General features: G+C 47.6%; 1 protein-coding gene across 3 annotated transcripts in view; it reads left to right on the forward strand.

Annotated features, from left to right (window-relative positions):
* The window catches only part of RUNX1 (RUNX family transcription factor 1), a 179874-nt gene that overhangs the window by 92637 nt on the left and 60014 nt on the right, over positions 1-27223 (forward strand). For all 3 annotated transcript variants that reach the window (XM_066177189.1, XM_066177190.1, XM_066177191.1), the window contains 2 exons: positions 4539-4695; positions 24719-24823. In XM_066177189.1, the coding sequence (XP_066033286.1) occupies positions 4539-4695; positions 24719-24823 (262 nt within the window). The remainder of the gene's footprint in view (positions 1-4538; positions 4696-24718; positions 24824-27223) is intronic.

Below are 27223 nucleotides of genomic sequence, written 5' to 3' on the forward strand. Positions count from 1 at the left end.
GAGGGAGAAAACACCGCGAAACAACCCGGCCACAATCCCCAAAAAACCGCATTTCCTCTTTTATTGCCTGGCTTTAAACAGCAGCAAAAGCCGCGGCCTAACCCGGGCAGAACCGCTCGGAGTTTTGCTCCCGTTTCCAGAGAGTCCCTTTGCTAAAATCCGAATAAAATCCGGGAAAAGATGAGGAGAAGGGAAGGGGAGAGAACATCCTCCTGTCCCGAGCGCTGCGGGGGATGCTTGTGGTGCTTGCCTCCCTTCCCGTTACCCGGCTCCCGGGAAAATTATCCTCCCTTGGAGTCAAATCCTCCTCCCTTGGAGGAAAATCATCCTCCTTTGGAGTAAAATCATCTTCCTTGGAGTAAAATCCTCCTCCCTTGGAGTAAAATCCTTTCCCTTGGAGTAAAATCATCCTCCCTTGGAGTAAAATCATCCTCCCTTGGAGTAAAATCCTCCTCCCTTGGAGTAAAATCCTTTCCCTTGGAGTAAAATCATCCTCCCTTGGAGTAAAATCCTCCTCCCTTGGAGTAAAATCCTTTCCCTTGGAGTAAAATCATCCTCCCTTGGAGTAAAATCCTCCTCCCTTGGAGTAAAATCCTCCTCCCATGGAGTAAAATCATCCTCCTTTGGAGTAAAATCATCTCCCTTGGAGTAAAATCCTCCTCCTTTGGAGTAAAATCATCTCCCCTGGAGTAAAATCATCCTCCCTTGGAGTAAAATCCTCCTCCTCTCGCCCTATTTTTGACCCGGGACAGTCGCCGACTCCCTGAACTCGGGGCTTTTCTCGCTGCTCCTGCGGATCCGCTCCCGAGCGAGAGGAGGAAAAGGGAATTCTTGGCGTTCTCCTTTTCTCCGAGCCGGGAGCCGCACGGACACGCAGCTCCCGGGAGCCCCGGGGCTCCAGTTAGGATCGGGATTTGTTAAACCCGGGCTTTATTTTTTTTTTTTTTTTTTTTTTTTTTTTTTTTTTTTTTTTTTTTGCGGTCGCTGCTAAACCCCGACTGCCTCGGCACAACTTTTATTTTGTGTTGAAGGCCACCAGACTCGAGTTTTCCTTCTGTTTTGGGGAGAGGAGAAAGGAGGGAGAAGGGCAATCAGCTCAGCTTGGGGAATTTGCTGCTGACGAGGGGAAAAAAAAAAAAAAAAGTTTTATTGTGTCTGCCTCTTGTTCTCCGCAGATAAGAGCGGGGCGAAGGGAGGAACTCGATCACGGGGTCACTTCCTAAATTCCCACATTTAGATTAATTATTACACTCTTCCCCACGCAGCGGGCTGTTAATTAGCCGAGTTTTCCTGCTGGAAGGCAAAAATCCGGGAGTGAAAAGCGCTCCGCCCCGCCGGGAAGGGAGATAAGAGGAGTCCCGGTTTTTTTTTTTCCTGGTCACATCCCGGCGTGGCGGAGGAAGGACAGGAGCTGGGAATGTGGAAATTACCCCTGGGGGAAAAAAAAAAAAAATCCAGGGGGTTTTAGAGATGCCCGAAGCCACTTTCCCTCCTCTGTCCTCACCCGCAGCCTCAGCATTCCCTCCACAGCCTCTCCAGGAGTTTGGAAAACTGGGATCATTTCACCTGGGAATAGCCATGAGGAAAAAAAAAAAATTAATCAAACTCACCCGAAAATTAGGAAAAGGTTTCATTAGGAGAGGCAGGGAGGCACCTGCTGGTTTTCCTCATCTTCACCCTCCCCAAATCCTCTCTCCTGAGAGATAAATCCTGAAAGAATTTGCCACATCTCGGTGGTTTTCTACTAAGCATGAAGTATTAGCAAAGCCGTTTTAAAAATCGGGGGGTTTTCTGATCGTTTGGCCCAGGAGGAAAAAAAAAATTCAGTTCAGATCACTCCTCTGCTGTCAATATTTTAGTTCGTATCTGGCTAAAAGCGCCGAGTTTTATCGAGTGTTTGCTGTTTTTATTCATTGTGGGAACAAAAAGAGGCAGGCAGAGAGTTTCCTCCGCACATTTAGAAAAATCCACTGAAAAAATCCGCGGGACTGGGATGTTATTTCGAACCAAAACGATCGATTTTCACTGATTTCTCCCAAATTTCAGAGGGATTCTGAAGGGCTTTAAAAAATCATTCACAGTAACCAATAAGGTGCCATATAAATTCACTGTCCAAACGCTGTGGAGAATCCAAATCTCAATTCAAGAGGCCGATTTGGATTAATGGGTGCAGGAGAAGTAAATTTAGATACCTCAGAGCCCTGCAAGCCTCATATTCTCCCTGCTCCTCGGGAAATACAAATTTTTTTAGAGGTAAAAAGTACAACAGAGTCCTTGATAACTCCAGTAACAAGTCCCAGCTTATCTGTTTAGTCTTTTTTTCTAATGTCAATATTTGTATTTCTCTTTCTATTGTCTGTGGCTTTCAAGTCTGGTTTCTTTTCTGGGCTGGGTCAGTTTTTGACTCAGGGTTTTTTTTTTTTCAGATTTTCTTCCCCTTTTTTATCGCCGAGGTTGGGATTTGGAGGCTTTAAATTATTTCTGTCAGAGACAACCGGCCCTGGATCCGTGAAAAAAAAAACTCTGTGAAGGTTTAAAATCCCGGCGTAAATCCCCTTAAATTCAATATTTGCATGGCAGGGTAATGCCCTGGTTTTCCCTTTTCCCTGTTTTTTTCCTCTGTTGGATGTGGATCCATCAAGGTTTTGCAGGAATTTTTAAGGACTGGCTGATTTTGTGAGGATTTCCAACCTCCAGCGTTTCCAGCAGGGCCTCGTTTCTGCCAAAATCGGGGAAATCTGAAAAGCTGAGCTGAGAGCAGGCCCAAAAAAAAACCCAAATTGCAGTACAGAGAGAAGAACAAAAACCCAGAAAATCAGGGCCGGGGAGGAACGGGGAAAGAGGAAGTTGAAATCAAGACGTAAAGAGGGAATTTTGACCCAGAGCTTTTAGCTCTGCATGTGGAAGTGAAAATCAGGGTTAGGGGTGAGCAAAGGGAGAGGACAGAAGTGAAAAGCTCGGCCTCCTGTGGAAAAAATAAGCTGGGAAATACCTAAAAATGGGGAATTCTCTCATTTTTTGGGAGGTGGCTTTGGCTGGGGAATAAAAATCGGGGCTGGACCAAGTAAAGGAGTTGCTGCTCCTGTTTTTGAAGAGCAAACAGATCAGAAAAGAGAAATAAAATCAGGTCGTGACAAAGTTCAGCCGATTGTAACTGCCTGGAGTGAAGTCAGAAAATGTTAAGAGGAAGGAAAATCTCGAGCTGCAGCTCAGAGGACGCAGCGCAGGGCTGGTTCCTCTTCAGGAGGGCAAAAGAGGAATTAAAAACGAGCTGGGTTTTTATCTCTGGGTTTCTTTTTCTGGGTTTTGGTTTTTTTTTTTTTTTGGTGGTGGTAGTGCTGTGGAATTGGGGGAACAGCAATGGGCTCTGAAGAAAATCAGACAAAATAATTCGAGCTCTGATTTTTGTCAAAGGACACGGAGAGAGATCTCAGATGTCCACGGAATTCCAGCAGGTTGAATTTGTTTGGGGAATTCAAGAAAGACACAAGAAAAAATAAAATTGTCAGCATTAAACCGGTGTGAACCAGAGTATTTAAGTTCAGGAATCTTTATATTTCTCACCAAAAGCCCAGGGAGCCCTGTGTTCCTAAAGGTTTGATGGATTCTGGCACCGAGGAGCACAAATATTTTAGGAAAAGTGGAAAGTCCTTAGTTCAGGTCATGATTTCCATCCATCCGCTCGAGGGTGAGGTCTGAAAATGATTTGCTTTATGCTCCTGAAGGAAAAAAAAGAAAGGAATTGTTCAGTAAATTGGGGTTAAACATTTGATTGAGGCCCGATTTTCCGTGGCCTTGCTCTGGATTTCTGCTTGGGCAGCCCTGTTAAGAGCTCCTGATATAAATCAAACCATCGAGGGCCGCTGCTTGAATTTCTTTATTGACAATTACGGAGATTTTGGAAAGCTGGGTTTCTGTATTTTTCATCTCAGGGCATTTTTTTATTTCACACCATGCTGGGTGTTTCGGCGGTGCACGAAGGAAGAAAAATTTATGTCCAACCATTAGGAAAAAAATGGGGTTTAAGAACGGTAGAAATCCACGATGAGGAGTAAAAACAAAGATGCATTTTTAAGAATATAAGTTACGGTATAACGATGTTTCAAAAATACAATGATGCTTTAAAAATTCACTATCTTAAGCCCTTTGGTTCTCCAGGATTTGGGGAGAAGAATTTTTTTTTTTTTAATCCAGATTGGAAAACACTTTAGTGCAGCAACGAATCCACCGTCATTTAGCAGCGTGGAATTTTATCATTTCAGAGCTCAGGTTCCATCAGCAAACTGAAATTCGTCATTTCAGAGCTCAAATTCCCTCAGCAAACGGAAAAATCCCTTGATTAGGGAGCAGCAAAGGGGACAACATTCGGAGGAAGAAGAGGGTTCCCATCCCAGCAAACCGGGAACGATTCCCACCTCCTCCAACACCCGCTTGGCCCACCCAGATTTTCACCGCGGCTTCTTCCCCCTGGGTTTTACCTTCCCGTGACACAAGGGGTTTCCTTCCAGAAAGTGAGGGTTCTGCTGTTGCTGTTGCAGGTGGTGGCCCTGGGGGACGTCCCCGACGGGACCCTGGTGACGGTGATGGCCGGGAATGACGAGAATTACTCGGCGGAGCTGCGCAACGCCACGGCCGCCATGAAGAACCAGGTGGCGCGGTTCAACGACCTGCGCTTCGTGGGCAGGAGCGGCAGAGGTAAGAGGGAGGTTCCGGCTCCATCTTCTCCCCCTTGGACATGGAATTGGGAAATTTTTTTATCCACTGGTGTCTTCCCAAACCAAGGCAACCGGAAAACGTAGCAGTTCCGTTCCAAAGGCGCGGGATGAGCTGGGTGGGTTTCCGCGTTTCCGCGTTTTCCGCCTCGCTCTTGATTTTTAAGCGGTGAAATCCCGCTGGGGAAAAAAATGTGAGAAGCCACCCAGTGGGTGACGTTTTGACTGTGCCAGCCGCCCTTGCTGATTTTAGGCAGCGAAATATTACCTGTGGTTAGGTTTAAGTGGGAGATTTTCAATTTCAAGTGAGAATTTTCGGGTTGTGGTCATCTCAGCTCTCTCTGCAAAAACTGATCTTTGCAACAGAGAGAGTCAGGCTAAAAACACGAATAATTCCCACACAGGCCTAAAAATTTCACAGGTTCCTGACCTGCTGAGGGCTCTTTCTCTGACATTTTTTTCCTCTCAGAATTCAACAGTCATGGCAGTTGGTGTTTCCTGCAGCATGGAGAGGAGAGGCCAGGCAGGACAGAGGGATTTAAAACCTTATTTCTCTCTGCCATAACCAGTAGTTACTGGGAGAAATAAAACGGCTTTTGGAGCATAAATAACAAATAAGAGTTGAAGTTGATTAGAGTGGGGCTACATAAAAATATTAGGAAGCTGCAAAGAGCACCTGATGCGTGGTCCGTGAGTGGGCAGGTGCACAAAGCTTCATCCCCCCAAAAAATCAGCAGAATTCCCCTTAAAACTTCACTCCTTACTCCTAAATCCCACCAATTCCAAGAGAAGCACTTAAAATAAACCCACAGAATGGTGAGGGGAATTCAGGGAGGTTCAGTCAAACCCCCGAAGGGAAGCCAGCGAGTTGTGGCTCAGGAAAAGCTCAGGAGAAGGAAGTCTCTCTCTTTTAAGGTCAGGGATGAAAATCCGTCACATCCCCAGTGTGGACTCAAGGTGGTTTATTTCGTGATGTATTTTCCTTCTGTTTAATTTGTCTTTAAAATTGGAGCGGGGCATTATGGTATTCCAGCGTAACCCCAGGACAGTTTAGTGACAGGGCAGCATCTCCTGAACTTCAGGAGGTCTCGTCTGGAAGAAATCTGTGCTCTGGTGTTCCTCAGAAGTCAGGAATTCCTCACCACCTTCCCCTCCCTCTGTTCCCACGTGTGTCCTGGTTCCACCCGCGCGTTCCTGATTTTCAGGAGAGTCCCAGAGCTGACCCACTTGTGGCTTTTATTCCAAACGGGAGATGTGTCAGGCTGGAGAGAGCGAGGAAGTTCTCCTGATTATACACAACAGCCTTTCCTCTCCTTTGAAGTGAAAAGCACCCGCGGACACCCTTCCAACACAAACACCAACACAGCGCCGCGAAAGCGCGGCCCTGCCGGAGCGCTAAACACATTTTAGGGATAAAATCCCCCGTCCAGTTTTTTTCCTCTGGGTCCCACGGAGTTGTTTTTTTTTTTTTTTTAGCTGAGGGTACAGAGGCAGCAAATTGTGTTGTTTGGGCCGCCTTCAAATGGAAAACACCCGCAGCCGAGAACGTCGCCTTGTAATGCCAGCGAGGAATAATAATAGGGTAATGCAGGGCAAATTATATCCATTTACTGAAAACATGAGAGATGCTGTAATGTCTAAAAGTATCAGTCATTAAACGTGGTCATTTGGAATATTAAAGGTACCACCTTTTCAGTAAATGGAATTTGCATTATGATTCAGAGCTGACTGTTTAGAAGATTCAAATGAATAGCTGGCAGAGCGCTGGAGAAGCTCATAAAAAACAAACCTGTAGTTCAGTTCCTGGCCATGGTAATGAGGCTGGAAATCATAACAGGCGACTGGGGGGAAGCCTCAAGGTCAAAATCCAGCAGCTGGGACAAAGCAGGCCCTATTTCTTGGGAATAGGGAACCTTTACCCTGCTCCTTTGGCCGCTCACGGGCACCAGCCTGGGATTTCCAGGTGTGATATCCCGGCCCAGGTGCTGAGGATCCTTTAAGTGCGGGGATTTGGGAATGCTGCGTGCTATTAGTCAGGTTCAACATCCTCACCTGCCCATCTTTGGGGCGGTGACTAAGGGATGCTTTTGTTTACTCCTCCGCCAAGGGGATTGTTTTCCAAAGGCGGGGATTGTTTGCCTTTGTGCGGGATTTTCGGGAGCTGCTGTTCTTGCGGCGTTTCGCACAAAGCCTGCAGCAGAAGGTGGCTGCTTCAAAGGGCACTGCTGCCTTTGATACTCGGCTGCAGGAAAATGAGCCCCGACTTTGTGTTTGCCGTGGAATATTTGAGCTGGGATCAGCTCAGTGCCACCGGTGATAATGCGGTGCCAGGGGCGTTGTGCGAGCAGGGACTGAGAGTTCACCTTGGTTCAGGCCACGGTGGAGGCTCCTCCTTGTGTCCCTCAGGGGATTTAAAATCCTCCTTTTAAATCCCTGGTGGAGAAGCAGGAGTGGTTTTGAGTGGTGATCATAAAATCCCCATTAAAATCCCCTCAGCAGCCACAGCTCTGTCCCTTCCGAGGAGGAAATTCCCGTTCTTGACGCTCTTCGTAAATAATTTCAATGTCTTCCATGAAATCCGGCAGGACGAGTCTGTATCAAACATTATTTTCCGTGTTTTCCTCCTGGTTTTGGGAGGATCACAGCCAATCCCCCCGATCTGGGGGCTGATTTCCCCTCATCAATGTTTGGCACCAGGTATCAGCCAAAGTTTCAGCCTCGTCCCGTGCCCAGCTCCCAGAGTTTGCCCCGTGCTGCTCGGCCTTGTTTAGAGTTAAAAACCCAAAACATTTGATTTTCTTCACACCCAAAAATAGCAGCGAGGCTGTCACGGGTCACCCAAACCCTGGAGATGTGGTAGAAAAGCAATTTGGCTTTTTTTTTTCCTTCTCAAACCGAAGAGATTTCCATTGGATTTGGCCGGGATCCAAGGCTCCGATTCCTCAGCCCAGTTGGAGAATGCTACTGGGCAAACCTGCCCGTCTGGCTCGGGAGCCCCACCGAGTCATTTCGGGAAGAAAAATGTCCTTTTAAAACTCCAGCCAATCTCAGCCTCCCCCTGCTCCCCTTGGTTTGATTACCTGCTTAAAACAAAATCAATCTTGATTTTTCGCCCTCCGTTTCGTGGACGTTCCAAGCTTCCAACTGCTCCTGCCGCAACGTATCCCTGTTTTTGGGGGTTTTTTTAGGGGATAAAGAACCGGTTTAGGTCGCTCTGATGAAATGGATCTGATGCAAAAAAAGCCTGACACCGCAGAAGTTCATTGGCTAAAATGAAAAATAAATAGTTGTGTTGGAGAGGGAAAGCTCTGTGGCTTGGGGAACGTGAAATGCTTTCCTCATGGAATCATTAATCCCGCTTCCTATCTTCCTCGGAGGATGTAAGATTCCAAAAAAAAAATCCCAACAAATAAACATGTTTTCCAGATGAAAATGATTGTTAATGGGTTATCCTAAGAGTAGCTAATGGAGAAGTGTCTTGGCTTGCTGCAGGAGATCTCAATCTAAACCCGAGAGCTGGAGCTCCAGGAGAGTTTTAAAACCTGCACCTTGGAAAGGATGGAAAATTAAATCCACGCCCGTATTTCCTTAGGATTAGAGGAACTGGAGTAAATTTTGTGGTGTTTTTCAATATCCAGAGAGCCAAAGCAGGTGTAGCTTCCTAAAACATTCACTCTAACAGACAAAAATCTCAAAAATACTCAAACTCCAAAATAAAAAAAAAAAAATTACTGGCCGGGATTCCAAATCCAATTATTTTTATTGGTCTTCCCGAGCCAGGATTTTGCTCCTTCTTTGCAGGCTGCGTTATTTGAGCACTCGGTTCAAACTGATTTTATTTTTTTTTTTTTGACCGAAATGCACTCAAAATTCTAAAAGTATGTGCGAAAACAGAGGATGCTGCCCTTCAGCAGGGTCGTAAAACCAGTATTAAGCAGGCGTCCGGGTTCTGATCCAAGCCTTTGGAATGCTGCAGGGGACGGGGGAATCAGATCCTGGAGTCACAATCAGCGGAGTTTTTCCAGATGGGATGAAAATAGGAGAAATCCATCAGCAACTGGGAAAAAAAAAAAAACAACAAAACTCAATTGATAGAGTTTAAAATGAAATATTTATTTGGAGTTTGGATTGATGAGGATGTGGCGTTTGAGAGATGCTACAGCCAGCAGAAGGGAATGGGAATCTTCTTTGGATATTGGGAAGAAATTCTTCCCTGTGAGGGTGAGGAGGAGCTGGAATGGATTTCCCAGAGAATCTGTGACTGCCCCTGGATCCCTGGAAGCGTCCAAGGCCAGGTTGGAGCAACCTGGGCTAGGGGAAGGTGTCCCTGCCCAAGGAACTGGATGATCTTTGTTGTTCCTTCCAATCCCAAATCATTCCATGATTTCATGACTCAGTGAAAGGAAGGGGCTGTGCCCTGGGTTTGTGTTAGAGGCTCATCTTCCATGACTCTTCTCCAAGGATTCTTCTCCCTCTGTTTGGTTCTGAACGGTGAATTTCTGAACGGTGAATTTCCCCCTAAAATAAACAAAAACAGAGGCCAGGAGCGAGAAATCGATTTTGAAGTGATTTAGGGCGGCTTGGCTGCGTCGTTAATTTGAGCGAGGATTTCCGTGCAATCCCAGCGAGGCTGAGCAGCAAACCCAGCCCTCCAAGGGGATGGAAACCTTGGCAGGGGAGGAATGGAGGGAGGAAAGGGAAGGAGAGGAAAATCCTTTCCCAGTGCTTGAGGTGCCTTTGGCTTGCTTTGAGTAGCTGGATTTGTGAATCTCTGAGGAATTAACCCCATGGATGATGCTGTCCCATGCAGGTGTTGGACTCCCAAAAAAACCCATCCAGTGGGATGAGGCTGAGTAGCAAACCCAGCCCTCCCAAGGGATGCAGGGGCAGGAGGAGGGGAGAGAACCTTTTCCCAGTGCCCAAGGTGCTCCCTCACTCCGAGCAGCCAGATTTAGGAATCCACGACTGTGGAATGAACCCCATGGATGCTGCCGCTGCTCCTCCCAGGGGTTGGACTCCCCAAAACCATCCCTTTGGGATGAGGCTGAGCCTGCCTGCAGTGGCTCCGCCAGCTCCCAAAAAAATCCCCCTCTCTCTGCCTCGGCTAAACGAAAGATTTCATCGGGGCGAGTAAACTCCCGCTCCGAACGCGTCAACAGGAGAAAAATAACGGCAGAGGGCTCGGAGAACTTCCTGTCTCCGGGAGCATTCCTGCTGTAAACAGTGGCCATGCCAAGTGCTGAACCACTGCCCTCAGTCCAATAACAATAAATCTATTTTTTGGTTCTGCACAGCTCGGCTTGGACATTTTTTGATGAGGCAGACGCCACCCTCGGAGCGTTTTCCCAAGTTGTTTTCTTTTTTTTTTTTTTTTGATTTTTTTTTTTTTTTTTGCTCTGATAAAAGGGCTTCCCAGAACGTTGTTTAGGGAAAACAAAGTACCTCTCTAGATGAAAAGGTTGCGTAGTTTCGAGATATGTGTTTGCCCCGCAGCTTTTTATTTTCTTGTTGGTTTTATTTTTTTGTGTGTGGGGGGTTTTTTTCGAATTTGTTTTTATTTTGCTCTTGGTTTTGTTGTTTTGGGGTTTTTTTAGTGCCGCCCTTCGGAACTCTTGGAGTTCTGGTCAAAATACGCTGATTTCTGTGGGCGTGTGTGTCTCCACATCCCAGCTCCAATAAGAGCAGCTGTTTTGTCACCAAAATAAAATCCTGCTGGGAGATAAATCAGGCTTAGGGCTGGCCAGAGAACTTGAGCAGGAGCGAGGATGCTGCAAATCAGTGGCTCACAGTCACTGTCAAGGAATCTTTTCCAGTACAGTCATGTGCATAAACCCTCATCCAGCTGAATCAGTCTCTGTTCCCTTCCAAAAACCCTTTAGGAGCAGGAAAAAATATTAAAAACAGGCTTTTAAATTATTTTATTTTTGTTATCTTAACGCTGCGCCTCTCCACTTTTTTTTTGCCCCCCAGTGTTTTTCCCACCACATTATTTCCACAGAGTTTTCTCAGCCTCTCCCAAATCATTATCCCTTTCACCTCTGTCCCCCATTCCTCCCTCTCTGGATGATATTCCTGGGCACAGGGTGGGAATTCCATGCAAACCTTTAGCACCAGGGCGGGTTTGGGGCTCAAAAAAAAAAAAGGGATATGAGGAACAATCCTAAATTCCTGTTGGCTTTTCCCACTGAACCTGTGTGGGGAGAGAGAGGGAGGAAGGAGGTTCTGGAGAGGGAAGGAGCTGCCTGGAAGGCTCGGTGCCATCAGGGCGGTGCTTGGAGCTCTGTGTCCACATCAGCTCCCTGAAATTTCGGGAGGAACTGAAGGAAAAAAGCTTTGGCAAAGCCACAGATTTTCCACAGGCTGGACTCTGTGCACAGAGCCTTGTCCACCCCTGAGGGCACAGAGCTGGAAGTTGGCAGCTTCCAGGTCGGTAATGGCAGAATTTTCATTTTCCCCTTCCCATGGAGTGACCCCAGGGCTTTTCCAAGCTCGATGGGAGCTGGATTTGTGGGATGACAGCACGGAGAATCCTTGCTCCGAGCACATCAGCTCTGAGGAAACAGTCCCAGGGCAGCTGCAGTGCTCAGAGAGCCGCTGGAGGGATGCTCAGGCTGGGATTGATCAGCCTCCGGTGGAATTCCTCCCTGCTGGGACGGCCCCGATGGTGACGGGAGTGTTCCTTGCTCCTTTCCTGCTCACACAGGGTGTTGCTTTTCCAGGGAATCCTTGCACGCCTCCCCTGCTCCTTGGTGCCCTGCCGCTGTGCCCAGGGGTCAGCAGTGCTCCTCAGGGCATGGAGAGGGTTTGTTCCCAGCTCCTGGGCTGTGCCATGGAATCATGGAATGGGCTGGGGAGGAAGGGGCTGTAAAAATCACCGCGTTCCAACCCCCCTGTCATGGGAAGGGACATTATCCCCTATCCCAGGTTGCTCAGAACTGCATCCAGGCTGGCCTTGGGCGCTGCCAGGGATCCAGGGACAGCCACAGCAAATCGGGGAATTCCATCCTAGCCTCTGCCCACCCTGCCAGGGAACAATTCCTGATTCCCAAGATCCCATCCAGCCCTGCCCTCTGGCAGTGGGAAGCCATTCCCTGTGTGCTGTCCCTCTGTGCCTTGGGAATTGTCTCTCTCCAGGTTTCCTGGGGCTCCTTCAGGCCCTGCAAGGCCACCCTGAGCTCAGCCCAAAGCTTCTCCTGTCCAGGCTGAGCAATCCCCCTGTCCTGACCCTGCAGAAGGGAGAGGGACTGAGGACAAAATCCAGGTCTCCAAGGGATTTTTCCAGGTTCCCCGGGCAATGCACCGAGCCACGGATGTGCCTCGGAATGGGATGTGCCCAAAACCACAGCAGCCACGGCGCGAGGTTTGCCTGCTCTGAGGGTGAGGCCAAGGGTGAGGGAGGTGCTGGCAGGGGAGAAGAAATCACAGGTTCAAACAGAAAAGCAGCCAGAGAATCCCAGGATGGTTTGGGTTGGGAGGGATCTTAAGGATCATTCCACCGTCCCAGGCTGCTCCAAGCCCCAATGTCCAACCTGGCCTTGGGCACTGCCAGGGATCCGGGGGCAGCCACAGCAAATCTGGGAATTCCATCCCAGCCCCACCCCATCCTCCCAGGGAACAATTCCTGCCCAAGATCCCATCAAATCGAACTTTGAAGCCATTCCCTGTGTGCTGTCCCTCCATCCCTTGGGAACTGTCTCTCTCCATTCCCTGGAGAAGCTCCCGAACCACAGGGAGGGGACAGAGGCTGCAGGTCAAGGACAAGTGACCCCTCTGAGTGCCTGAGCTCGAGGCCTCGAGGGTTTGGGAGTGTTTTCCAGGAGAGATCCCCCTTGGATTGGGGGAAGGGGAGAGGTCAGAGGTGGAATTTTGGGCTTAATCCCACTTCAGACGGATAAATCGGCTCGTGAATATGGGCCTTAACCTTTTTCCACGTCTCTGTCATCCCCATAAAGTCTGGGGGATAATTTCTGCCTCAAAAAAAAAAAGAAGAAAAAAAAAAAGCTGATGAATGGTCTGAAATTATAGCTGTGGGCTCAGGGCTGTCATTAGGCTCAAGGATCCCAAGGCATTCTCTGTGAGGAGGTGGGAGAAGCTTTGCACTGGGGCCCATTTCATCCCCAGCTCTCCTTCCCACCCGCTCTTCCCGTTTTTCCCTTTCCCTGGGCTCCTCAGCAGTGACACAGCACTCAGGACAGCCTGTGGGCAGAGCTGGCGGCACTTTGTGGAGCTCAGGTCCTCTCTGAGCGCTCCACAGGCAGCTCAAGCTGTGGTCCTGACGAGCATTTTGTTTAAAATAAAAATGATTTTTTCACTGGGGGGGGGGGGGGGGAAACAATCAGAATTCCCTGATTTTAGATCCCAGCTTGGAAGCAAAGATTGGGGTTTTGGGAAGCATCATTAGAAAATCCTAAAGAATCCAGGATTATTTCGGTTTCGTTTTATTTAGATTCTAAATTTAGATTCTAATTGTTAAGATTCTAAATAACCTAGATTTTTCTAATGACGCTTCGGTGATTTAGATCATGTGACGCTCCTAATGATTCAGAAATCTAGATTATCTAGGAAATTAGAAATTTCCATTACAGCCATTTCTGGGGCAAAAAAAAAAAATTAAATGAATTTTTTTTAAAAAATAACGATTTTTTTTCAAATAAAAAAAAATTAATGATTTTTTTCAAATAAAAAAAATAATGAATTTTTTACAATAAAAAATTAATGAATTTTTCTAAATGAAAAAAATTTAATGAATTTTTAAATGAAAAAAATGAATGATTTTTTTAAATGAAAAAAATTTAATGACTTTTTCAAATGAAAAAAAAATTTTGTTAATGAGTAATTTTTAAATGAATAATTTAATGAATGAAATGTTTGTTCAAACGTTTGTGGCGATTGAGCGTCTCAGTTTCAAGCCTCCTGATATTTTAATAATAATAATAGTAATAATAATAATAATAATAATAATAATTCCCGTTTCTAAGGGCTGAGATCTCCGAGCACTTCGTTCCTGCTGGGCTGTAATTATTGTCTCCACCCGAGTTCCTGAGAATTTTATGGCGGTTATTGCAGCAGCTCCACTTCCAGGCAGAGGCTGCTCGGCTTTTCCATTAAAATCTCTTCCTTCCCTCACTCCCCACTCCACGGATTTAACGCTTCAATCCAGTTTTGGAATTTCGATCTGCAGGCTCAAGGCAGCTTCCCACCCCAAAAACTTCAGCTCCAGCAGGTGGCTGGGGTTGTTTTTGAGGACAAAACCCACTCATTCTGCAAAAGTTGGTGTAGCTCAGGTGCACAGACATATCCACAGGAACCCCCTGCCCCAAAAAAACCCAAAAACCGGGATTTCCGCGGGAGCTCAGGGTGCTGGGACACCAGTGATGCTCCTGGCGGCCAAATTCCTGCCACAGCTCCCAACAGCCCCACTCTGGGATTGGCCACCAGCACACGGGGCATTCCTGGGGGCTGTTGGGGTTGTGGCGGAGGTGACTCGTGGCTGTGTCACCTCCTGGGTTGACACAAAGCCACCCTTGGGTGGCTTTTGTGTCCCTGTGCCCTGCTCAGGGGACAGCCCGCCTGGAGAGCTGCCCCAGCCCCGGGGCCCAGCACAGGGAGGACGTGGAGCTGCTGGAGAGAGCCCAGAGGAGGCTCCAGGATGAGCAGAGGGATGGAGCAGCTCTGCTGGGAGGAAAGGCTGGCACAGCTGGGATTGTTCAGCCTGGACAGGAGAAGCTTTGGGCTGAGCTCAGGGTGGCCTTGCAGGGCCTGAAGGAGCCCCGGGAAACCTGGAGAGAGACAATTCCCAAGGCATGGAGGGACAGGACACAGGGAATGGCTTCACACTGAAAAGTGATAACTTTAGATGGAAAATTGGGCAGGAATTGTTTCTTGGGGCGAGGCTGGGATGGAATTCCCAGATTTGCAGTGGCTGCCCCTGGATCCCTGGCAGTGCCCAAGGCCAGGTCGGACACTGGGGCTTGGAGCAGCCTGGGACGGTGGGAGGTGTCCCTGCCCATGGCAGGGTTGGCACTGAGATGATTTTTAATGTCCTTTCCAGCCCAAACCATCCTGGCATTCTGTTGTAGGACACCCTGTCCTCCTCTTTTTCACATCCCCTTTTATTTCTCTCCTCTCCCACACTCTCAGTCATTTTCCCACATTTCTCCAGCCCAGCTCCTTCCTGCTGGGCCGTTTCCTGCCCTTGCAACTCGACTGCCACGCATTTCCCTGCTCTAAACACCCCAAATTGTGGCTTTTGGGGCATCTCTGCTCAATCACGTCCCCAGGGATAAACCCCACCAAGGTGGCAGAAGCGGCAGGAATCCAGCTGGGACTCCTGTTTTACACCCCAGCCGTGAACTTTTCCAGGGAGTACCCATCAAATCCAAGCTGCTGGAGGGCAGGAGGTCCCTCAGGTGCCCTTTTCCCCACTTGTCAGGCTGGCAGAGGTGAGATCAGCACAGCGTGGCGTCACCGCCATGGCCCAGGGGGAAGCGAAACCCCTCAGCAGCGCAGAAGTGAAACCGGCTGCGCACAAATTGTCAAATCCGAGCGTAAACATCTGTCCCCCGCTAAAAAAAAAACCCCAAACCCTCACAGACAGAAAAAATTGTGGCTGTTTTGGTGAGCTCGGTCCCACCCTTGCAACGTTTCTCAACCTTTTGTGCAGGGGAGAAGATTCTGAGGGCTCCGGGTGAAGGGCTGGAGGTGTTTTGAAGGGACAAAAAGCAGCACCGGAGCACAAATGTGGTTTTGAAGCGGCACTGACACGTTTTTGGCACGCTGGGTGTTCACCCCATCAGGAGGATGGCTCTCTGGGGGATTTGATTGTTGGTGCCACTGCAGCATGGGAAAAAAATGGGAAAAAGTGACTTTAGAGCCTCCTTCCCATCTCCTTGAGGCAGCTGAGATTTCAGGGAGCAGCCCCAGAGGCCTCCAGGGAAGCTGCCCAAGATATTTGCGCTCTTCTGGTGTCCTGGGTTCCACCTGGAACTCCTCTGAGGAGTCTTTTCCTCCCTTGGTTCAGGCTCTTGCTACCCCCAGCCTGATTTCTTTTTTTTTTTTTCATGGAACCTGCAGCATCTCCCAAGCATTTATTTTTTGGGAATCTTTTCACTCCTCCTCTAAGGAATTGAGATCCCAGCCGGCAGCAAAACTCGGGGCCTGAATTAAATCTTGATTTGAACGGAGAGCAGCACCAGCTTCCACACGTGCCTGGGGTCAATGTTTCACATCCGTCCGCAGCTCAGGACGGTATTTTTTGACTCCTGAAAGGAGCAAGTGATCAGGGAAAATCTCCCCCCCAAGAGCACCAGGGACTTCCCTTATCACCCACAGGAGATAAAAAATTTCAATCTGAGCCCCTGCTGGGCTTGACAATGTCTCCATTACTCGATCCCAGTGATGTCATTCGGGTTGCTCAATGTAATTCCTGTGTTGCCCCGAGGTTCAGAGTGCCCCAAATAATTGGTGCGTTTTTTGGCCGAGCACCGTTATTTGGGCTTCACCAAAAACAGCTGAAGGGATTTTCCACCTCAGCCTCCTGCTGGACTCCCTGCTCTGGGAATCCCGCAGCAGCTCTGCTGCTTTTCCAGCACCGGAGTTGGATTAGCCAGGAAAAAAAACAAAACAAACCAAAAAAACCAAACCAAAACAAAACAAAAAGAAACACGCGTGGGGAAAGGGAGGTAAAAAGAGTGTGAAGGGCATGGCTGGAGTGCTGCAGGGAGCTGGGAAGGGAAGGAAAAGGGAAAATTCGGGATCAGCCGTGTTCCTGCAGGAATGAGCTGCTTTGTCAACCTTATTGCGTTAAAAAAAAAAAAATCAGGATTTGGGAGCTGGGGAGGAAAGGAAAAGGGAAAAGCCAGCACTAGCCACGTTGCTGCAGGGATGAGCTGATTTCCCACAAAAATTGGGGGGGAAAAAATCAGGATTTGGGAGCTGGGAAGGAAAGGAGGGGAAGATCCAGGGTCAACCATGTTCCTGCAGCAATGAGCTGCTTTTCCACAAAAACTGTGAAAAAAAATTTCAGGATTTGCGAGCTGGGAAGGAAGGGGAAAGGATCAACCACGTTCCTGCAGGAATGAGCTGCTTTTTCACCTTTATTGTAAAAAAGAAATCAGGATTTGGGAGCTGGGAAGGAAAGGAGAGGGGGAGATCCAGGACCAGCCATGTCCCTGCAGGAATGGGCTGCTTTCCCACAAAAATTGTGGGGAAAAAAAATTAAATAAGTCAGGATTTGGGAACTGGGAAGGAAAGGAAAAGGGAAAATCCAGGATCAACCACGTCCCTGCAGGAATGAGCTGCTTTCCCACCAATATTGTGAAAAAAAGCTCCAGGATCTGGGAGCTGGGAAGGAAAGGAGAAGGGAAAAGCCAGGATCAACCACGTCCCTGCAGGAATGAGCTGCTTTTTCCACCCTTATTACAAAAAAAAAATAAAAATCAGGATTTGGGAGCTGGGGAGGAAAGGAAAATGGAAAAGCCGGCACCAACCATGTCAAATAAAGGTGATTTTCCACCTTTATTGTGGGGAAAAAAACAATCCAGTATTTCTGGGGGTTCCAGTTTGCACCAGGAGCCCTTTTGGCCCCGTAGAAATCCAGAACAAACCATTGATAGATTTCTGAGCTCTGGAGGTTTCATTCTGGGTAAACACCGAGAGCAGAACTTCCCGGAGTGAGAAACGTTCCCAGGGTCGGGTTTATCCCAGCCAGGCTGCTTGGGCACGAGGGAAAGGGGCTGTAGTTCCCAAATTTCCAGTTTGACACGTGCTTAGACCTGAGGGAAAAAATCCATAAAAAAATACAGGAGCGGCTCAGTTTCCCCCCGTGACTGATTCGCAGGGACAATTCTTGGAATGGTTTGGGTTGGGAGGGACCTTAAAAATCATCCAGGGCCATGAGCAGGGACACCTTGCACTGTCCCAGGCCTTGGACACTTCCAGGGGTGGGACAGCCCCAATTTTTCTGTGCCACTCTCACAGGGAGGAATTCCTTCCCCAAAATCCCATCTAACCCCGCTCTCCTCCACCTCAAACCATTCCTGCTCCTCCACCTCTTGTCCCAAATCTGGTTTGGAGCTCCTTTGGGCCCTGGAAAAAGCTTGAAGTTCACCCTGGTGCACTTTTTTTTCGGGCCACCACCCTCATTTGGGTGTTTGGACCGTTGGTCACCATTTACAAACCGCGTAGAGCTGAGGTGAATAACAGCTTTGTTTCATATTTAAATCCAGTGGCATCTGTGGTGCTGCTGGTAAACAAATCATGGTCTCTTTTTTTGTTTTGTTTTGTTTTTTTTTTTCTTTATGCCTTTTGCTCCAGCTGCAGCTTTTTTTTTTTTTTTTTTTTCCCTTTCTGATGAAACAGATCAAACACAAGAGGCAAAGTTTTCTTCTGTGCCAAACCCTCGCTGGTGGCTGGAGGAGAAAAGGAAAAAAAAAAAAGAAGCCACCACCTGAGCACAGAATTTTGCCTCGTGCAGGTTTTTCAACACCTGCAAAAAAACTGTCCATTCGCGAAGGGTCAAGTGATTTCGGCCCTTCTCAACGTATTGATCGGGTTTGGAGGGCTCAGAGGTAAGAGCCAGCCAAAACCGGCCCTGATTTTTGGATGTGGGACGCGTGTGGATGGCATCCTGGAGATGTTGAAACCCTGCTTTTGGCAGGGAGCCAGAGAGGTGCCGTGAGGAGCCAGGAAGATGGGGAAAACTGAGCGTTTAGCGTGGTTTTAATGCCGGCACAAAGGGGCTAAAAGGTAAAAAGCTGGATATATTAAAAAAAAAAAAAAAAAAAAAAAACAAAAACAAAAACCTCCAAAATAAAATCATCCTGTGGAACGTGGAATTCTCCTTAATAGAACAGAAAGGTCTGTAACGTCGTTTGAGTTGCATTTGGGCCTTACATTTCCTAGTTTTGCCATTTATACCTTGTCAGCACGAGGCATTCTTGGCCTCTTTCCTTCTTTTTCTTTCCCCTCTTCTTTTTATTGAATAATTCACTGTAACAATTTAAAAAAAAAACAAAAAGAAAAAACCGAACAACCAAACCAAATGAAATCGCACAAAGCCCACAACAGGCAGTGATTACACCAACCTCATCTCTCTGCCTTTTTCTCCCCCTTCCACAGCCTAATTTCAGGTTTCATTTCAATTTTTTCCTCTTCCCACTGGGATGACCCGTTATCCGTGGATGGCTTTTCCAAAGGATCCAAAATGAAGCTGGAGGTTCAAGCTGTGGCCAGTTCCTCACTCCCTTTTCCCCTCTGCCCATGCAAACACTTTTATTGGAATTGTTCCTCCCCCCCCTGCAGCCCCAGCTGATGGTGACGCTGCTCAGGGGTGACTCAGGCAGGACACAGGAGCTTCATGTGACCCTGGTGTCACCCAGGGGTCGTGTTCTCCACCTCGGTTCCTCTCTGGCATTCCTGCGGCTCACGGGGCTCTTGCTCCCTCTAGAGATCCTCAGGGAGGTTCTGGAGACCACTGGGATCCCTCAGGAGACCACTGAGATCCTGCTGGAGACCACTGAGATCTTGTAGGAGATCACTGAAATCCCTCAGGAGACCACTGAGATCCTGCTGGAGACCACTGAGATCTTGCAGGAGATCACTGAGATCCCTCAGGAGACCACTGAGATCCTGCTGGATGGGAGCTGGTTCTGCTCCAGCCTCTCCATGGAATGGGGGCTTCAGATTCCTGGATTTCAGTGCAGGGCACCGGGCAGAGGCGTTGATCTTGGAGGGTGATCATGGAATTGTGGAACAGCCTGAGCTGAAGGGACAAGATCACAGAATTCCAGGATTTCTGAGGCTGGAAAAGCCCTCCCAGCCCAGGCAGTCCCAGCTGTGCCCACCTTGTCCCCAGCCCGGAGCTCTGAGTGCCACCTCCAGGTGACACCTGCAGGGACGGGCACTCCAAAGCTCCCTGGGCAGCCCCTGCCAAGGCCTGAGCACCCTTTCCATGGGGAAATTCCTGCTGCTGGCCAAGCTGAGCCTCCCCTGGGCCAGCCTGAGGCCGTTCCCTCTTGAACTTCCATGCTTTGTTCTTCCTCTGAAGTTCTCTCAGTCTTGCCCAGTCTCAAGGGAGCTCCTGAGCAATCCTAGAAATGTGGGGACAACTCCAGGATCCATCTGAGGTGCTGGAGTTCCCATCCTTGGAGGTGTCACCGTGACAGAACTCTGGGCTGGGGACAAGGTGGGCATTGGGACTCCCTGGGCTGGGAGGGCTTTTCCAGCCTCAGGGATTCTGGAATTCCACGACCTCAGCTGCCAAATCAAACTTGAAGACACTTTTGAATTCCAGTCTCTACCAAACCCCCCGGCAGAGTGTCCAGATCCCATTTCCAAACCCGGCCAGGATTCCAGCCAGGAGTGCTCCTGTCCCCATTGCTTTTTTCTGGGAGGGTTCTGACCTGACACCTCCTGCGACAGTCAACATTCCCAAGGGATTTTTCCGACCCTGGTTGGGAGGGAAGACCACGAAAACGGAGAGAGGATGTGAAAATGTACTTTATTCTCTGGACTAATCTGCAGTATTTCCATCTTGCTTCCAGTTTGGGGTTTTGGGGGTTTTTGGTGTTGGTTTGTTTTTTTGGTTTTGGCTTGGTTTGGTTTGGTTTTTTATTTTTTGTTTTGTTTTTTTTTTGGTGGGTTTTTTTGTTTGTTTGAGGTTTTCTGTTGTTGGTTTTGGTTTTGGTTTTGGGGGTTTTTTTGAGTTTTTTTGTTGTTGTTGTTTTCGGGTCGTTTGTTTATTTTTTTTTTTTTTTTTGGCTTTTTTTCTTTTTGTCAACTGCTCTGCTAGAACACGAGGTCGATTTATTTCTTTAGATGGAGGCAGCAAATCCTGGGCTGTGCCCTCACACTTTTGAGGCCTTGATGTCCATGGGAAGGGTTTCCAAAGGCAGAGCCCGGTCCCAGCTCTGGAGAATTTCATCCTGCTGCCTGGATTAGGAACCACCAGGGATAGTCCTAGAGAGAAACGGGGTCTGAAGTAGCTCTTGCACCCCAAAACCTTTTTCATCCTCCTCAAAGACTCCCCGGAACGATTGTTTTCCATCCACACAGCCCTGAGCTGATTTCTGGGCGGTTTTCCATCGATTTATGGGAATGTTGAACCCAGAGGCTCCCGGATTTTGATGTTGGCTCGGGGGGCTGGTTCGCTGTGAGTGGTGTGACGCTTTCAGGGTGATTTTTGGAGGCCTCCAAACAAGGTCAGAGTTTCAGGATGACTTTTGGGGGGTGTTTGGGGCCTGTTTCCAGTCCCCAGCGAGGTCGGGTCCTCTCTGCCTGACTCAGCTTTGGGCGATCTGTCTGTGCAGACACTCTGGGCGCATCATGAAAGTGTTGTTGGAAATAAAATCATAACCCATAAAACCCAGGAGATGTTTCAGGCCCTGCTGAAACACCCCAAGCCAGCAATTCCCATAAACCCCACACTTAACTCCCAATCCAACCTTTGTTAAGCAGCCCCATAAAGGATGATTAATGCAGGAGCCATGAAAACCTCTTAAGCTGGATGGAGACGGGGCAGAAGGAGCAGGGGATAAAAGGCAGGTGGGATTGTTGGTGAGCAGCAGGGAGTGACACACAAATCCGTGGTTTTTCGGGGCTGTGGTTAACCAGGATGTGGCTCATGAGCAACAAGGAGCAACCCAAGAGTCCTCCTGCTCTGCCAGCTCATGTCACAGCTCCGCTCGGGCTTGGTCGAGTTTGTTCTGGGAAAAAAAATCATTTAAAAAAAAAAAAAAATCAGCTCCATCTTCTTCTTTATTCTGGTTTTAGAGGGTGGAATTAGGGCCACGTTTTGCTCCGTTGTTGTTGGGGTTTCTCCTGCATTTATTTTTTATGTAGAAACTCCTCCAGAGCCTTCTAAAGAAATTAACTGACACTGCGTTCTAGCAGAGAAGTTGACAAAAAAAAAAAAAAAAAAAAAACAAAAAAACAACCCAAACAACAAAAAAACCTGGAAGTCAGATGGAAATAGTGCAAATTATTCCAGTAAATGAAGTATACATTTAAATATTTAAATTTAAATTTTCTCCCTCTTCTTCTTTATTCTGGTTGTAGAGGCTGGAATTAGGGCCCCGTTTTGCTACGTTGTTGTTGAGGGTTCTCCTGCATTTATTTCCTATACAAAACTGTCTCCAGAGCCTTCTAAAGAAATCAATTGACATTTTGTTCTAGCAGAGAAGTCGACAAATAAAACCAAAACCAAACTGGAAGTCAGATGGAAATAGTGCAAATTAGTCCAGTAAATGAAGTATACATTTAAATATTTAAATTTAAATTTTCTCCCTCTTCTGCTTTATTCTGGTTTTAGAGACTGGAATTACGGGCACATTTTACTGCATTTCACTGTTGTGTTTGGGGGTTTCTCCTGCATTTATTTTCTACGTAGAAACTTCTCCAGAAATTATAGAAATATACAGAAATATCGAGAAAATTCTCCAGAAATCCATTTATTTCTTATTCTAAAGAAATAAATGGATTATGTGTTCTAGCAGAGCAGCAGGTGTCAAAGCTGGAAGTCAGATGGAAACATTGCAGATTAGTCCAGTAAATGAAGTTTATGTTTAAAGTTTTTAAATTTAAATTTTCTCCCTCTTCTTCTTTATTCTGGTTTCAGAGGGTGGAATTAGGGCCACGTTTTGCTCCGTTGTTGTTGGGGTTTCTCCTGCATTTATTTTCTGTGTAGAAACTCCTCCAGAGCCTTCTAAAGAAATGAATTGACATTGTATTCTAGCAGAGCAGTCGACAAATGAAACCCCAAAAAACCCCCTAAAAACCCACCAAAAAAACCCCCCCAAAAAACCCAAACAAACAAACCAAAAAAACCAAACTCAAAGCAAAATGTAAATACTGCAGATTAGTCTGGTAATTGAACTACATTTTTAAATTCTCTCTCTGTTTTAGTGATAAGTGTTTTATTTAGAGATACAGGGAACTCTGTTTTGGAAAGAAGGAAGATCCCTATCCAGGCCATTATCCCTGTGGGAACTCTCCTTCATTATCCCGGTTTTAGAGACTGGAATTATGGCCACATTTTACTGCATTTCCCTCTTGTGTTTGGGGTTTCTCCTGCATTTATTTTCCATGTGGAAACTCCTCCAGATCTTCCTAAAGAAACGAATTGGCACCATGTTCTAGCAGAGCAGTTGTCAAAAAACCAAAAACCAGCCCAAACTGGGAGCAAGATGAAAACACTGCAGATCAGTGCAGTAAATGAAGTCTATTTTTACATTCTCTCTCTGTTTTAAGTGGTTTAGGTGTTGCATTTAGTGATACAGGGAATTCTGTTTTGGAAAGAAGGAAAATCCCTGTCCAGGCCGTTCACCTGAGAGCTGGACTTGACGATCCTCGTGCGTCCCAGCACAGAATAATTTGTGGTTCTGCGATCTCCACGTGCCTCCCCGACGAGTGACGAAGCTTTTTTGGGGAGGGAATTTATCAAACTTTGCTCCTGATGCCTCCTCTGTTGTGCTGGCAGGGAAAGATGGGCAAAGCTGCAAAGCTTTATCCCAAAATTTGCTGTTTGAAGGATGTCAGGAGCTCAGCCATCCTTGTTTGGGGTAGCAGCAGCACCAAAAGCCCTGAGAGAGTGATGTGAAATGATCTTTACAATCCCATCCATCCCCTGGATCTCTTTTTAGCCAGGATGTGGGAGGGCGCTGGGATCTGCAAGGCTTGGTTTAAATTCTGCGGATTAGAGCCGGGTTTAGCCGCAGCAGCCGAAGTTTTCCCCCATCCCTGTGAGATTCCTGGTGAGACTCTTCACCTCCCACAGCTCCTCATCCTCAGGGTGGGATGAGGACAGTTTCCAGGAGCTGGGCTTGCAGTGCCTGCAGAGCATTTTGGGGGGCTGAATGAAGGGCAGGATGGAATTGCCACAAATATTTCCATTTCTATTTCCATTTCTATTTCCATTTCTATTTCAATTTAGCCTCATTTATAAAGTTAACTGAAGCAAAGAGTAAAAACGGGTGGAAGGGAAGAAACTCCACACTGGAGCTGGAGCCAGATGGGGAAAAATGAGGGAGAGGGAGAGGAAGAACGTCGATTTTCTCACCGCAATTCCTGGTTATCCCACCGGGGGTGATGCCCCCTGATGTCTCTGGCTGATCACAGAGATTCCTGTCAGTCTCTCAGTCCTCTGATGCTGAAGCTGCTGCCAGGCAATGTTTTTCCTGCTGCCAAGGCCAAGCAAATCATCATCCGAGGTCTCAGCAAAGATGCAGAATGTTACTTCTGCTCTCGCAGAAAGTGCCAGCGGTAAATCCAGGGGCAGCAGAGCTTTTTCCCAAAACAGAGCCACGCCGTGCATGGAACGACTTGGAAAAGGCCTTCACAGTTTTTTTTGCTGAATAATAGAGAAACTGAGCCTGACCCTCTGCTGCGGCTTCATAAAATGTTTTAATTCTCTGCTGATGAGCTGTAGGGGTTTTATTATTATTGTTATTATTTTTTTTCCATTCCCTTCTTTCTTGGCATTGCAGCAGCAGATGATTTTCAGAGGGCCGTGCTGCACGGGATGGACTTGATCTCCTTGTGGGATTTTACAGCCTGCCTGGGGGGGGTCTGAGCACCCACTTCTCTTTCGTTTTAACGAGCGCTGCCGCTCCGATTTCCCGTGGCGGTTTTGGAAAAGGCAGCCACGATTTCCCAACCTCCCTTTCGAGAGCACAGATAACAGCCCAGAGTCAGGAACATCAGATAAACCCCGACTGTTAAGTGTAACCTCCTTTTTCGGGTTTTTTTTGTTGTTTTTTTTTTTTAAATACAAACAGAGCGTGGGTGATTTAAATATAAATTAATTTTGTTTCCCCGAAAGCTTTGAGCAGTTGCCACGGAGGGAACGAATCCAGCACCAGGATTCTACACCCCACAAAACCTTTTAGAGCCTTGCAGGGTGCTCGAACTCGACCAGAAACCAGGAGTTTGCTTTTCTCAGCACTTGTTTTATTTTTTAAATTTTTTTTTTTCTCTTTGCTCACTAACATTTTCTCTTTTTCCCGTTGCAGGGAAAAGCTTCACTCTGACGATCACAGTCTTCACAAATCCTCCCCAGGTGGCCACGTACCACAGAGCCATCAAGATCACAGTGGATGGACCTCGGGAACCCCGAAGTAAGTGAGCTCAGGAGAGAATTTCCAGGGGGATAAACTGATTTAATGTCGGGGCTCATCCCCAGCCACACCAAATCCAGCAGCCTGTGGAGAAATGGGAACGTTTTAAGCTTTACAGAGGGTTTTAAGTCCTGCCTTCCTGAAGTTTTCTTTCTCACTGGTGTCCAGCCGCTCCAGTGACTTTGCATTTCTGAGACATCCAGCCAGGCCTGGCTCGGCTCGTGGCCAGGAGCTGACAGAAGGGATGCTGGTAAAAGGTGGGCAGAGAATACCTTGCACATCATTTCTTGCTTTTCAAATGGTAAGAGAATTTTAAAGCATTGGAAACCAATATGGCATTGATCAGACCCTTCAGGCTCAGCCGCCCTGCAGTCAGGAATAAATCCCATGGTCTGGTGCTTCCTGGAGCTCCCTGAACCTGTGGGCAGCTTGGGAGAACACATTTACTTGCAGAGACAGCAAATTCCTTCTTTCTCTCTTTCTTTTTCTTTCTTTCTTTCTTTCTTTCTTTCTTTCTTTCTTTCTTTCTTTCTTTCTTTCTTTCTTTCTTTCTTTCTTTCTTTCTTTCTTTCTTTCTTTCTTCCTTCCTTCCTTCCTTCCTTCCTTCCTTCCTTCCTTCCTTCCTTCCTTCCTTCCTTCCTTCCTTCCTTCCTTCCTTCCTTCCTTCATTCCTTCCTTCCTCTCTCTCTCTCTTCCTTCCCTTTTTTTTAAAAAAGAACAAAGCACAAGGAGGAGCTGAAGGATTTGATATTCCCAGGGAATGCCTGAGCCTTGCACACAGGGAGTTGTTTTGTTCAGGTTCACTGAGAGCAGACAGTTGTGTCCGGGTGGAATGGAGTGAGGGTGGAGCAGATGTGCAAGGAGAGATCACAGAACCAGGGAATGATTTCCTTTGGGAAGGAAGGGACCTTAAAGATCATCTCATTCCACCTCCAGACACCTTCCAAGGCTGCTCCAAGCCCCAGCGTCCAACCTGGCCTTGGGCACTGCCAGGGATCCAGGGGCAGCCACAGCAAATCTGGGAATTCCATTCCAGGGCCTGCTCACCCCGCCAGGGAGGAAATTTTTCCCAATATCTGCTCTAAACCTGTCATTTTTCAGTGTGAAGCCATTCCCTGTGTCCTGTCCCTCCGTGCCTTGGGAATTGTCTCTCTCCAGGTTCCCTGGGGCTCCTTCAGGCCCTGCAAGGCCACCCTGAGCTCAGCCCAAAGCTTCTCCTGTCCAGGCTGAACAATCCCAGCTGTGCCAGCCTTTCCTCCCAGCAGAGCTGCTCCATCCCTCTGCTCATCCTGGAGCCTCCTCTGGGCTCTCTCCAGCAGCTCCACGTCCTCCCTGTGCTGGGCCCCAGAGTCTCTGGTGGTCACCAGAGGCAATCCTTGGCTTCAGTCTCTACCCCAACGGGGCATTTGCATATCGTTATCAAAATGTAAATTGAGGCTTGGAATGAGTTCCTTGCACCCCTCCCACTCTCTTGGCAGAAGGTCTGGATGTTGCTTAAGTGGAATTGTCCCGGGAGAACAGAGCAGCAGGGCTCAAACACCCTCCAGGGAATGAGACTCGCAGCTTGGGGCTGCTTAACCAGGAAAGAAACGTTTCATGCTGCAGTTAAAGTAGCTTAGAGAACTCAGGGTGTCTTCTGGGCCCTTCATTTGCATCGTGATCCATGTTTTTAGTGGAAAAATCTGACATGTATTTTTGGATTTGAGGACAGGCCTTAAAACAAATATTCTGTCAGCGTAAAGGCCCCTATTTATTTATTCTTCCTTCTTTGGTTTGTTGTTTGGGGCTTTTTTTTATTTACATTGTGGTTGAATCGTCCCTGAAAAATATCCTCGGTGAACCAGGCAGCTGCGCAGGTAAAAAAAAAAAGAAGATATTTGTGTATGCAAATTCCAGATTTGCATATGCAACCACCCGGGCATGCTCAGGGTTTGCAGACAATGAATAAACTCCAGTTGTTTGAATATGCATCTGCTTGAAACACAATCCTCCTGCAGGCAAAGCTTCTGTTGGGAATCAATCCTTCAGTTGGCAGAAGAGTTAATATTTAATGAGCTTTTGAAGAGGAAGTGGAGATAGGATCCATACGGAAGCAGCACACGGATCTGCCCGACCCAAATGCATGCAAAGGCTTCCTTGGAATTCATATCCCTCGTTTTAGGCAAATCAGCTGCACGGGGAGGGAGGTTTTGGGCCCCTCGTGGACTCCCACCAGCAGGAATCCCCCCAGCAGGAATTCCCCCCAGCAGGAATTCCCAGCGTTTTTATTGCTGAGTCATCCATGACACAGCACAAAAGGGATTGTGGGATCCTGGAATGGTTTGGGGAGGAAAGGATTAAAGATCATCCAGCTCCACCCACCCCTGGAGATTTCACAGGGATTCCAAGAACTGCAGAGAG

The sequence above is a fragment of the Chamaea fasciata genome, unplaced genomic scaffold (genome assembly GCF_029207755.1).
Source record: "Chamaea fasciata isolate MVZ Bird 193981 ecotype frontalis unplaced genomic scaffold, bChaFas1.0.hap1 SCAF_2, whole genome shotgun sequence".
Lineage (NCBI taxonomy): Eukaryota > Metazoa > Chordata > Aves > Passeriformes > Sylviidae > Chamaea > Chamaea fasciata.